General features: G+C 36.4%; 1 protein-coding gene across 1 annotated transcript; it reads right to left on the bottom strand.

Moving 5' to 3' along the window:
* Positions 1-7,120: 7,120 nt before the first annotated feature.
* On the bottom strand, positions 7,121-9,443 carry LOC141586031 (protein FAR1-RELATED SEQUENCE 5-like). The gene is made up of 5 exons (XM_074407130.1): positions 8,969-9,443; positions 7,970-8,712; positions 7,560-7,822; positions 7,260-7,299; positions 7,121-7,159 (listed from the first exon to the last, which is right to left on the bottom strand). Exons 1-5 carry the CDS (start codon positions 9,441-9,443, stop codon positions 7,121-7,123), a joined length of 1,560 nt encoding a protein of 519 aa, XP_074263231.1.
* Positions 9,444-13,036: the final 3,593 nt, after the last annotated feature.

Genomic DNA, 13,036 nt, shown 5'->3' with positions numbered 1-13,036 from the left:
TTAAAATACTTATTACCAAAGTGACATACAATAGTGATGTTGTTTTGAATAAGGTGTGAAATTATGTCTAATGAAGTGTGATATTGATTCAACAGAATGGACTTGTGACTTCAAAACAACTCGAAAAAACATACACAAGAAAGAGGAGATCAAAAAATGATGAGGTTGAACAACCAAGCAAGAGGTCAAAAAATGGTAATGAAAATAAAAGTAAACCTTGTGAAATGGTGGTACAAGATGAAATTGAAGAGCATCCTGCCGTCAACAAAAAAAAAGGGCCAACCATCAAAAAAGAAATCAAAGACTGATAGAAACAAAGATGCCGAATTGGTGGTACAGGATGCAGAGGTAGAGCAGCCTGAGATCGAAAAGAAGAAGGTGCAACCGTTTCAAACTAAATGTAGGCCACTGAAATTGGTTGAGTTGATTGCCAACTTAAATGAAGAACAAAGGAAGGCTGTTTATGATGTTGGCTTTGGTGGATTGTTAGAGTTGAAACTAACAAAAATTCCACATGGAATTCTCGAAAATCTTCTTGAAGGCATTTGATCACACAAGCAACATGTTCAAAACAAAGAAATTTGATTTCTGTTGACGAAAGACGATGTGCATGACATATTTCAACTTCCTCGACAAGGTCGGAAAGTGGACGTCGCTCACATGGGAAACACCACCGCTTGTGATGAGACACAAAGTGAAAAATGCATGGAGGGCAAAGTTTGGATTGGAGAGTACTTCGACTCCAATTATGGTCAAAGATGTGCATGAAAGACGATGGAATGTAATGATGCGGGGATGAATTTAAAAGAATGTTTGTAATTTACAAAGATGTCTATTTTCCTTGCACCGTCTTCAAATAAATCTCTGGATTTGAAACTGGTAAAGGCTGTTGAGCATGTGACAAGGATAAGCCAATTTGATTGGTGTGAATACGTATTTGAGGAAATGGTTAGAAGTGTTAGGGTGTTCAAAGAAGGGGGAAAGTCAGTTGTCGGTGGATGCGTAATAGTTATTATGCTAGCATATATGCATAGGTTTGATTTCAAGGGTGATGTTTTGGAACACACTTTACCACTCATCCAACATTGGGACGATAAAAAATTGTCAAAGAGAGTGGATGATGAGAAAAAAACAGGATCTTTGGGGAATGCTCCAATATCAAAGATTCAAGACCCCATCGTCGACAACAAGAAGTCCCTAAAAAAACACCATATTCTTCAGCAGCTCCAGAGATATTACTGACTCAGACGTCTGATCATGAAGCTGAAGTGGAAGCAAAAGAGGGGTATATGATGGTGAAGTTGCCTAGTGGTGTTGAAACTGATGAACAAATCAGAGCAAGGGCAATGGATGTAAGCACTAATGAAATAAATTCTAAGCGATAATTATTTTAGCTATGATATTAAAATATTATTGTGATATTGTTTTTGAACTAGTGTGATATTGTTTTGAGTCTGCTGTGATATTATTATGATATTGATATTGAATCAAAGCATTTACTCTGATAATTATTTTAGATATGATATTTTTTGATATATTGTATGATATTGTGATATTCTTAATTGATAATTGTGATATTGTTTAGAAAAGCAAATGATATTGAATAACAGATTGTTGTGATATTGATTTATAAATTGTTATGATATTGTTTTTGCACTAGTGTGATATTATTTGTAGTAAATTTGTGATATTGTTATGAAAGTTGATATTAAATAACCTTATTATTGTGTCATTTGTTCTTATTATCAAAGAGTCTATTTTAGTGTTTAATATATTTATTTTGTAATTTGGCAGCGTGCTCATGAAATTTATCTACGTATGAAGAGGGACAATGAATTGTTCATAGGTAGGTATGTACGTAACATGAGAAAACTGATCACTATGAAAGCAAAAAGTTCAATGGGTGAAGCAACTACATCTACACAAGCTGGTGCGAAGGTAAATGGTGCGGAAAATGTTGATCCTAAAGAACATGTCTTTGAAGAAGAGGTTGAGAATCGAAAACAAGACAACGGAGACTCAAAACGCCTTTCATGAAAGATGTTGGGTATCATAACTTGATGGACATGTTGATAGCGAGGTCATATGAAATGAAGAAAGCAAAAGAAGGGATGCAAAGCATTTGATGTTTGGACTGAAATGTTGAAAGTGCAAGACAAGGAATTGAACAAAAATACGGTGGATGTACGGATAAAGATCTGTAAGCGGTGATGATGACTTGGAATGTGATGACAAACAACAGGATGATGATATGAATGATGTTACTAACTTGGGCAGTGGTGATGATGAAGACGAAGATGATGGACTGGATAATGACATGAATTCAAAATTGAATGATGTTATATCCAGTATTGGTGTAGGAGTACGAAGTCCCGTTGAAGAGTTGAATCGTGATACACTAAATGAAGAAGACGGTGAAAAACAGTGTGGAAAAATAAATGAGGAGACAGATGTGTTGACACAGCTTGATGAAGGTGTAATCAATGTTGGTTTAGCAGGGACCAAGACTGTTGAGAAGGTTCAGGAAATGAATGAGGAGGCCGTAAAAAAGGATGGTTTAGGAGGGACCAAGACTGTTGAGAAGGCAGCAAATGTTGAGGACGTAACAAATGTTAAGGAGGGAATTGGAGAAGATGTTGAGGACCTGAATAATAAGAACGTGGAGTCTGGAAAAGAGGCTGGGGAGAAAAATGATGATAAAAGTGTGGGGTCTCAGAAGAAGGAGGTTATTCCAAATGTTCAGTTGGAAACAGAGAGAACATGGAGCATCAATGACTATTTGTTGCATGCAGACAGCATGAACAAAATACCTGAATCGGCAGATATGGTACCTCATAATTTGGGGTGTACTATGGACTGTGGTTTACCAGACAGGGATGCTGCACTTGTCTCAGATTTCATGTTCAGACAGGACCATTTATTTGAGACTGTCTTGAAGCGTCGGAAGGAAGTAATGGATTATTGCTTCCTTACAGATCATGCGATTAAGAAGACGTAAGTTTATTTTTTGAATCTAAGAAATTAATTAATCTACTGCATAAAAATAATTTAAAAACTAATATGCTAATTTTTTTGGAAAATGGTACAGGGAGATTGTCTGTGACTTTGGTATTTACCATAACATACCAAAGAGCGATATTGAGTCTTTGTTGCCTGACACTAAAATAGAAGCAGTGGTTATTGAGGCATGGGCAATATTGCTCAATCACTTGGAAATGGCGCCAAAAGACAGCAACAGACCGACAAGGATTTTCTATGGCCTTGCCCACTCGGTATGGGAAACATAAACCTCATGTGTTCCTTGTGTTTTAAAATTACGTGGAAAAATCTGTCAACACGACTAATCAATTCTGTTATAAACAAACAGGGTGGTATGGAGAAAATCTTATTGGTAGATGAAGAAAATGTTGATGAACTGACAAGACTGAAGGAAGAAGTATGGAGGACATGGGATACATGGTCAAATCAATATAAATGACCACTTTGAATTTAAATTCAGATATGGTAAGAATTTAAAAGTACTTTTAGTTCTGATACTGTTAAGTTAATTATCTAATACTGTTAAGTTAATTATCTGATATTGTCAGAAGTAAGTATTGAAATTGTTTCTTAAATCAGGTAGCTATTTTAGTTGTGATACTGTATTATATATTCTGTGATATTGTTATTCAGTACTTGTGATATTGTATGATATGGTCTGTGAATGACAGTGTTATTTTCTATATAATATTTCTATAGGTGTTCATACCTTTGCTATATCAAGACCACTACATTTGCGTCTGTATTGACAGCAAGAGGGAAAAAATGTTCTACTTGGACAACCGAGATTATGAACATTTTGAGGACGAGGAGCATGTACACCTTGCTCATTTAACTGTAAGTACTATATTTAAAAATAAGAACTAAGGATATAATGCTTTTGTTAGCTAAAGAATGAAATTTGATAGGTATTTTTTATAAACATAAACAGGGAGCTGTTTACGGGCACTACCTCAACAGTAAAGGTTATGCAAGTGGGGCGAAAGTACAGGACTATGTGCTGACAAATGTCGCCTTTGATTGGCAAACAAAAGAGTTGAACCTGGATTGTGGATTATTCATGATGTTCCACATGATGTTTTTTGTGGGTGAAGATTTTAAATGTGAATCGAACGATGAAAAGAAGAGGCGATTTGTACGGGGGGAGATTTTGCCACGCTTGTGTTGAGCGATTTAAATAAATTTAGGAGTCAGTCCCGAGGAAGGTTACAAACCTTAATGCAATCAAAGGGACACTGTTGCCTAAATTAGTAGCAAAGAGGAAAGAAAGCAAGCAAAAGAAAGAGAGGGAAAGGTGGGAAAAAGAATGTTCAAACTCCTGTACAAAAAAAAAAACAGGTTATCTTCTTCAACAATGACTTATTTTAATTATATATAAGCATTATATATTCAAATAACAAAAATAAATATTGTTGTAGGTGTGGTAGAAGATGGTTTGCCAAAGTGTGGTGGGAAGCGAGTAGGAGGGGGAAATCGAGATGGCCTTGGTAGCACATACAATCGTGGTGTGGCGATTCTAACGTGGAGGTCGTCTCAAGGTTTATGAAGGCTAACAAATCACTTTGTGCAAAGATGTTGACCATGAGGAAACAAGTGCTTGACTATCGCCTATTGGACGACCACGATTTCCCATTAGAGTATGTTCTGTGATCTTGTTTCATGAAGAGTGTGATATTATTTTTGAGTAGTGTGATATTGTTTGCACTATTTAAATTTGTTGGTACTTTTATTTTATCATAACTGCTATTTTTGTGATATCTTTGTTTCTTAAGGGATGTGATATTGTTTTTAGAGAAGTGTGATATTGTGTGCACTATTTTAATTTGGTTTGTGTTAATGTTTGGAGCAGTGAGGTGGTTGCCAAATTCAGTAATGATCAATGTCTTGTCAGAAATGATATATTATCGTTGCTTCCAAATGAGCATGTCAGTAGCAATGTGATTGAATGTTGGTCCCTCATTCTGAACCATATTGAGCACACAGAAAAATGTGAAACAAGTGTGATGTTTTTTGGGATTCGACACATGGTAAGTTGTCCATTTAGTTTGTTTAAATATAATCACTCTTTAAAACAAAAATAGGACTTGTAACATATATATTCAAAACAGGAAATTAAAACCGAAGGAGCTGGAGACAGGGAATTGATTAAAGAAAAGATGTTCGAAGAATGGGACGAATTCATTAGAAGAAACACAGTCCTGTAACTGCAAAGCAGATCTGGTTTTTATTCCAATGGTATGGAAAGAGCATTATTTCTGTGTTTGTATAAATTTCAAAACCGAGACAGTGGAAGTCTTTGGACAACACAGAGTACCCGATCGGGAGCAAACACAAATACACAAAGTTGCAGATTTGGTGGTATGATTAATTGATAGTTCTTTAAAGTATTGCTTGCTGTATAGTAACATTGAAATAATGGATTTTTTGTGTTTGTGAAGTTATTACTAATGGTGAACCGTAATATTGTAGGCGGAGCACATGAGTGACTACTTAGCAAAGAAGAAAGTGGAAAGAGCAGATGATATAATAACGTTTGATGTTGTCAACATCAACTTCCCTTGGCAAAAGACAGAGATGAACAATACGAGTCCTGGGAACTTCTTAATGATGCACATGATTCGATATGAGGGTATGATGTTTGAAGCCGACCTGAACCAAAAAGTGTATAGGCGATACTATCGGCTAGAAATGGCGTGACATTGCTTTTAGCGACATAAATGAGAACAGAACACCTTTGATCGAAAAAGTAAAAGAATTTTCAGATGGGAAGGATGAAATATGGAAGACATTGAAGCAACAGAGGAAGAACAACGAAAAGGCGAAAGGGAAGCAGCAAGAGGAAGTACCAATGGCAGAAGTTCAAACAAAAGAGAATGCTGATGTTGTTGTGGAGGAGACAAATAAAGAAGATGTTAGGAAACAAACAAAGGAGGATTGTACTAAGAAACCGATTATTAACACAGAATTGCCAATTCTTCGGCAATCTCCTAGGAAAAGGTAAAAACAATTTACAGTTGTATATACAAAAAGATAGATAGTAATTAGGACAAAGGTGTCCAGAAATAATAAATGACTGTTGGTATGGATATGCTTTACTGAGAGGAGCCGATTAGGAAAAGATCTTTGAAAATCGTAGGAACGAGCCCGATAACATACAAACGTGGTAGGATTAAGACCGTTGCAAATCCGAAGAACCGCGGAGGAAGAGGAAGGAATTAGGACTACTATATTTGTTAGAACGAAGTTGTAATTAAACTAAAGGCTATGTAATGGTAGTACAAAACTGATGCTAATTAAACTAAAAACGAATTTAATGGTAACTTTTTATAATGGTAAAGTATTGATGCTTATTTTGGATGTCATCTAAGCGATGCTAAAGTGTGATATTATTTCACGTTTGGTGTGATATTGTGTAATAGTTGTTGTGATATTGCTTCTCAATATATCACACGGGGCTAAAACAATACCACACTGTTTACTTTTAAATATCACTATGGATATGGATTGTTAAATCTCACGTTGATATTGTTTTTAGAATGTTGTGATATTGTTGTGTACGAGGTTGATATTGCTTCTCAAGAGATCACAAGTATGTTAAACAATATCACTTGAATGTATAAACAATATCACAATATGAATATGTTAGTTTAAGTCTTACGTTGATATTGTTTTCACTATGTTGTGATATTGTTGTGTACACAAGTTGATATTATGTTAGAAATCTGCCATATTATGAACTGCCATATTTTGACAACATACAAAACACAAGATGTGAAAATCTTAAAGCAAAAGGCATATATAGTACTACTGATGTAGTGATACTGTTTAGAGTAAGATGTGAAATATATAAATGTAAGGTGTGATATTGTTTCTCAGTTTCACAAAATACAAAAACAAGACAGCTGAGACAAATAAAATAATCAAATACTATCCGAGTACGAGTACTTTCTATAAAAAATAAAGTATAATCTATACTTTAATGAATGTTGTAGGCTATATTAATATACTAGTCATATAGAATGTCGTCTATTTTCTGCTGCTATAATTAATGAGCGCCATCAACAAAAACTCCTTCGACCGATCAACCATCATCAGCATCATCATCCTCATCTGAACTACCCTGAAAACACAAAAAGGTGAAACAGTGATATTATTTTATATAAGGAGTGATATTATTTCAAATGAAGTGTGATATTGTTTCTATCTAAACAATTACAAACAATATCACGATCTGTTACCCTCAGCAAAGGATCTTGTGTACTACAAAAGTGTGATATTATTTCTAACAGTATGTGGTATTGTTTCTAAAATTACCAGGAAAATATAAAAGAAAGTTAAGACAGATGTGTTGACATATTATGTTATCCTCAAATAATATCACATTCTGGTATCGTCAAATAGTGATACTGTTTAGCATAAGATGTGATATTATTTTAAATAACATATGGTATTGTTTCTGACTCGTGACCATACAGCATAGATAAAAAGTTTCATACATAGACTGTTCATGGTGAACATACCTTATTGTCGGCATCAGGTACAAAAGCATTAGGACGATTCGTTTATCATGGTGAGCCATTTGTTTGCAATTACGACAAAGCCTTTTAGGCTTCTCCGCTTTAGCTATGCATTGTTGCTTTTTGGAGATCATTCTCTTCCCGCTACCCTTGTTCTTTGCCTGACGAGGTGGTAAAATCCTCACCTCGTTGAGGAAGCGCACCCAAGAAGCATCTCCAACTCCCGCTCTTTGGTCATTGACTCTGATTGCGGATTGAGTTTCACCCTGAATTGTTTAAGGGTGTCAACAAGATCGATGATCTCCTTCGTAGACACATTCTTGAGCACACCGATGGTTGCGTAGAACTCGACCATAACTTGCACATTTCCATCTTTCGTAAATCGGTGGCATCAAAATCCTCGATTAACTCACCAAGTGGACCATAAAGAGGGATCTTATGTGCATTCTTGGTCCACCGCATAAGAATGTATTTATCGGGCAAAGTGTGAACTTGTTTTCCGAGTAAACCCAGATAATGTGTCTACAAATAATACCCTTCCTGTTGAACAACTTGCAAGAACATTCAGCGTCATTCGTTAGAGAATTGTAGACGACTTGGTAGGTCTTCTGTGATCTGGCATCAGCAATACCAATTAATTCTACACCATTTGCAGGTGGTGTGAAGCCACCAACACTAAGGGAGCAAATAGAAGCAGAAGCTTCAACTTGAAAATCTGAGAAAGCAGCATTTGTATAAACCTTGGAAGCATGAGCTTCCAACTTAAGAGAAGTCGCTAATTGTGGAAGAGTACAATCATCGTCTCTATCAAGTTGTTTTTGAGTATGGCGCTGTACATCAATGGCACTTTGAAACCGCATCAAGAATTCAACAAGTGTACCATGTGCATTTTCAAAACGCTTGAAAAAATTATTCTGACTCTCAGAACGTTGAGTTGTTCGTAATAGACAACCCATAGGAACATCACGAAAATAAGCTGGGATCCATTTCCTCCTTTTTCTAAACATGGTTGACAACCAGGAATTACCATCAAGATTATGCTCATTGACCAACTGACACCACTTTTCTTCAAATTCAAGAGGTTCTAACTCAGCATCCCAAACAATAGCATTCAAACGGCCGACAAAATCGGTCTCTCTCGAAATTGCAGCCCAACCTTATCGGTAACCTTTTGCATGATATGCCACATGCAATATCTGCGCTTAGCATGTTTGAAGACAAAGACGCAAACCCAGCTTTATTCCAAAGACACCGATCGCTTATTATTATAAGTGTGGCTCTGTCCCATAGCATCAAGGAACTTTTGAAAGACCCATGTGAAAGAATCTTCATCCTCATGAAATAGCAACGAGAAGCAAAAAGTAATCGACCTTTTGTGGTGGTCTACTTGATAAAAGGAGTGAAAAGCATACAATACTTATTAAACTTGTAAGTTGGATCGTAAGTAATGTAATCACCAAACAAAGCGTAGTTTCTACGAGACTCTGCATCACACCAAAACGCACGAACCAAGCATTTACCAGAATCCACCTCATAAGCAAAGTAAAAACCTTCACTGGTATCACGTTTATCCTCAAAATAGTTAACAAACAGTTGAGCATCCCGGTCTCCTATGAAACATTTGATATCCCTTCCAAAATTCTTAAAATCAACCAGTTGAGCTCCAACATTCTCATAGCCATCTACATATTCCTTGACATTTCTAAATGCCCTTGTTGGCCCTTGATTAACCCTTGAATGATCAATAATTGTCTTTTTATGGTAAAGATGGAGGTGCCTGTGTTTTTTTTGAAACTGTTGATTTCTAAGTGAACAAAGACGGTGATTATGCCACTCACGAAAGCGAAAAACAACATAACCATCCCCATTATAGCGAAACTCAATCATAGCAATACAACCAATCCTAGTTAATTTAGTGTTCCACGATATCAAAAGGCTTGGGAGTTGCCTGCTCCTTTCCACTATCTAAAACAATAGCCTTCCTCTTACGATCTCTAAAACCTTCACGGTTGCAAACAACATATTTATACTTCACATCACCGAGATCTGACCCTTTTTGAGAAGATTTCCTAGGTTCAAAACCACATGCTTCTGCATACACATCATAAAAACTAATAGCTTCTGCCAACGTCCCAAACAACTGGCCAATATAAGGTTTAAACTCTGGTGCAACATTCCTTGTCCACAATTCACTACCACCAGGTGTGGAGTCCAAAAGTAGTTGATGCACACGAGAAGGAGCAGAATGTTGTTCAACATGTGGAGTAGAACTAGATGCATCGGGTGGTTCAACAAAGAGAAGTAAGTGAAGAATCAACAATAGCAAGACTATCTTGACGACGTAATGGCAGAGACATGAAGATCATTACAGGAAGAAGAAGTGACATTACTTGTAGGATCTGGCAAGAAAAGTAAAATGTAAAATAACAAGAAAAAGTCTTAAAGATATGAAGGAAATCAAAATCACACAAGTGGCTGAACAATATCACATATCCAGGGAAACAATATCACGTTGTTTGGGATAAATATCACACATGAAGATGGAAAACGATATCACTAGGAATGTTGCAGGAACAATATCACACACGTGTGCTGTACAATATCACATATCCAGGAAAACAATATCACGCTACTGGAACAAATATCACACATGAAGTTGAAAAACAATATCACAAACGTGAATAGACAATGGTACAGATCAACAAAACAATATCACCAGTTGTAGAAGACAATATCACATATTGAGCAAAATAAGAACGTCAATGAACATAAAATATTTACCAAAAGTATAACGAACATGTGATTGAAAGCTGAAAGCACAAAATAAAGAGAGAATACACAGAGATTTCAGAATACGCTGAAAGTACAAAATTAAGAAGAATAACATACGGACATCGCAATGAGGATTGAATACGCAGAGATTTGAGCGGGAAAATCTGGAAATCAAACAAAAACGTCATCGAATTTTAAGGAAGCACAAAAGTAAACCGAAAATAACAAATAAATCAAGATGAAATTCAAAGAATATAAACGAAAAGAAGAACAAACAGAGTAAGATAAGAACGAAGGCGAAACATAAGGACGAAAAAAAAAGCAATTACGTACGAACAAAGGAAATAATTGGAATAATATGATAATTGTGAAGAATGAGCAAACAAAACTGGAAATACAACAAAAACGTCATCAAGTTTGAGGAAACACAAAATTAAATTGAAAATAACAAACAAAAGGAAGATGAAATTCAAATTATAGAAACGAAACAAGAACAAACAGAGTAATGTTACAACGAATTAGAAATTTAGGGACGAAAAACGCCAATTACGTACCTGAGCAAACGAACTAGTTGGAATGATATGATAATTGTGAAGAATGACGACGAAAAACGGAGATGACGCCTAAATTCTAGGGTTTTCCAGCTCAACAATGGAGGAAGAAGCTACAGTAGAGAGAGAAGTTGAAGGGAGAAGAAGAAAAAAGAGGAAATAACGGTATTTGTTCTAAAACGTGGTTTATATAGGGGAGTGTTAAATTACAGATTTGCCCTTCCTTGTTTCTACCCTAAATACCTATCATAGTATTAATCCTCAATCCTCAAATATATAACTAATACTCACATGATCTCATTCCTATATATATATATAGATTTAGGATCCGGTGAGAACGATCACTCGGTGAGAACGGTGAGAACGCATACTAACCATAAGATTAAAAACAAAAACAATCTAATGGTCTTAATTAAATCAAAATATTCCACTAGTACTGCGCGTCTGCACAACACACTTCCACCACCCATCCTCTCTCATACCTCACCACCACCTCACTGCCGGTATCCCCACCACCACCTTCACTGTCGGCGTCCCCACCACAGCTCCGACGACACCACTCCCCACGGCGGCATCACCAGTACACGACACTTTTTATTCTTCCCTCCTCAATCCCTAAAGTCCCTCCCATAAACTCATATCTCGGTGTACCACTTACGATCGCAGATTCCGTACAGGTGTTGTTGTCGGAATACGTCAGATGACCATTCTTGAATCCCGTTGTCACCTAATCCATCTTACTGCCTTTCTCCCTATTTCATTGGTTTTTTTTTTTTTATTACGGTCACCGCCGATGGTTGATGGTGGACTGGTGGAGTTTGATGCAGAAGATTCTCAGGAATTACAGTATCAGAAACTCTCAGAATGTCATTTATATATTTATCCCAACTAATAAACACAATTACGACTCAAACGTACATATAATGCTGCCTTTCCTTAATGAGGTGGGGTTGTTATATATACATGTAATCTCAATTAGGAGTTTGACGCAGACGATACTCAGGAAATACAGTATTCCTTGGCCTTTGTCAGGATGGTGATTTGGTGCTGCTCTGTAAGGTTATTCTGTGGTGTATCTTTGTCTCATATGTTCCATCAAATTATGTTACTGCTCAACAGCTGTTTCCGAAGGTCATATATGTATTTATCCCGTTATTCTTCCTGCAAATTCGTTGCATTCTATTCAGTCCTGGAAACGATGGTTGATGGTGGACTGGTGGTAGTATCCAGGGATGGGTGGGTGGGTGATGGTGGTTGCTCATGGATAAAAAAAAAAACATCGATCTCCACGCTACATACAATCCATGAGGTACATGAGACTAGTGTATCTGATTTCAATATTTATGCATCTCAAACCAAATTCAATGTACCTAGCAACTAATTATATGTATCTATGGTAGATACATTAAATCGATGGTTAGATACATCAATTTCCATGCTACATACTAATTACGTCGCCGACGAAATACCTCACCTCCTTCTCTTAGTTGTGTAATCTGCGGGACCAACGATAGAAAGGACCGTCTCCGGCGACTATCACGCAGCCCATATATATTGTTGGTCAGTTTTAGCCACCCCGTCGCCGGAGATAGATCGGCGACGACGAAGGTATGGTGGTTGTTGGCATCAAATAAGGTGGTGATTGAGCTGTAGTTTAACTGTGTGGTCGACGCCGGCATTGAAGGTGGTTGATACTAGCAACTCGCCGGCGGTAGTGGATGCCTGTCGGAGTAGTGACTGGTGCAGTGGTGCTTCGTGAATGTGAGGCAGTAAGGATAATGTGTGAGTATAATGGGGCACGTGGGTTTAATGATGTAAAAAAGGGGTTCTGCATTTTATATTCATTAATTATAGTTAGCGTGAGAATTTAGTTAGGCGTGAGATAGATATGCGTTCTCACCGTTCTCACCGAATGTTCGTTCTCACCGGATCCTACCTCTATATATATATATATATATATATATATATATATATATATATATATATATATATATATATATATATATATATATATATATATATATATATATATATATATATATATATATATATGTTTTATTTCCATACCATCGAAAATACTCGTGCAATACATATGATAAAAACAAGAAATAAAAACTAACAGGAAGAAGGTTTTTCCCAAAAGCATAAGATACTACT

The sequence above is a fragment of the Silene latifolia genome, chromosome 1 (genome assembly GCF_048544455.1).
Source record: "Silene latifolia isolate original U9 population chromosome 1, ASM4854445v1, whole genome shotgun sequence".
Lineage (NCBI taxonomy): Eukaryota > Viridiplantae > Streptophyta > Magnoliopsida > Caryophyllales > Caryophyllaceae > Silene > Silene latifolia.
Note: the sequence above shows the minus strand (reverse complement) of the source record. Positions and strands in the feature narration are given on the sequence as shown.

Bases quoted from the DNA above. Each gene is read 5' to 3' on its own strand.
- LOC141586031 (XM_074407130.1), bottom strand. From the start codon at position 9,443: ATGATTGAGTTTCGCTATAATGGGGATGGTTATGTTGTTTTTCGCTTT. The intron at 8,713-8,968 runs GTATGCTTTTCA...GTTACCGATAAG, and splicing joins TTACAAGTTTAATAAGTATT to GTTGGGCTGCAATTTCGAGA. The intron at 7,160-7,259 runs GTTTGTAATTGT...TTGTGTTTTCAG, and splicing joins GGGTAACAGATCGTGATATT to GGTAGTTCAGATGAGGATGA.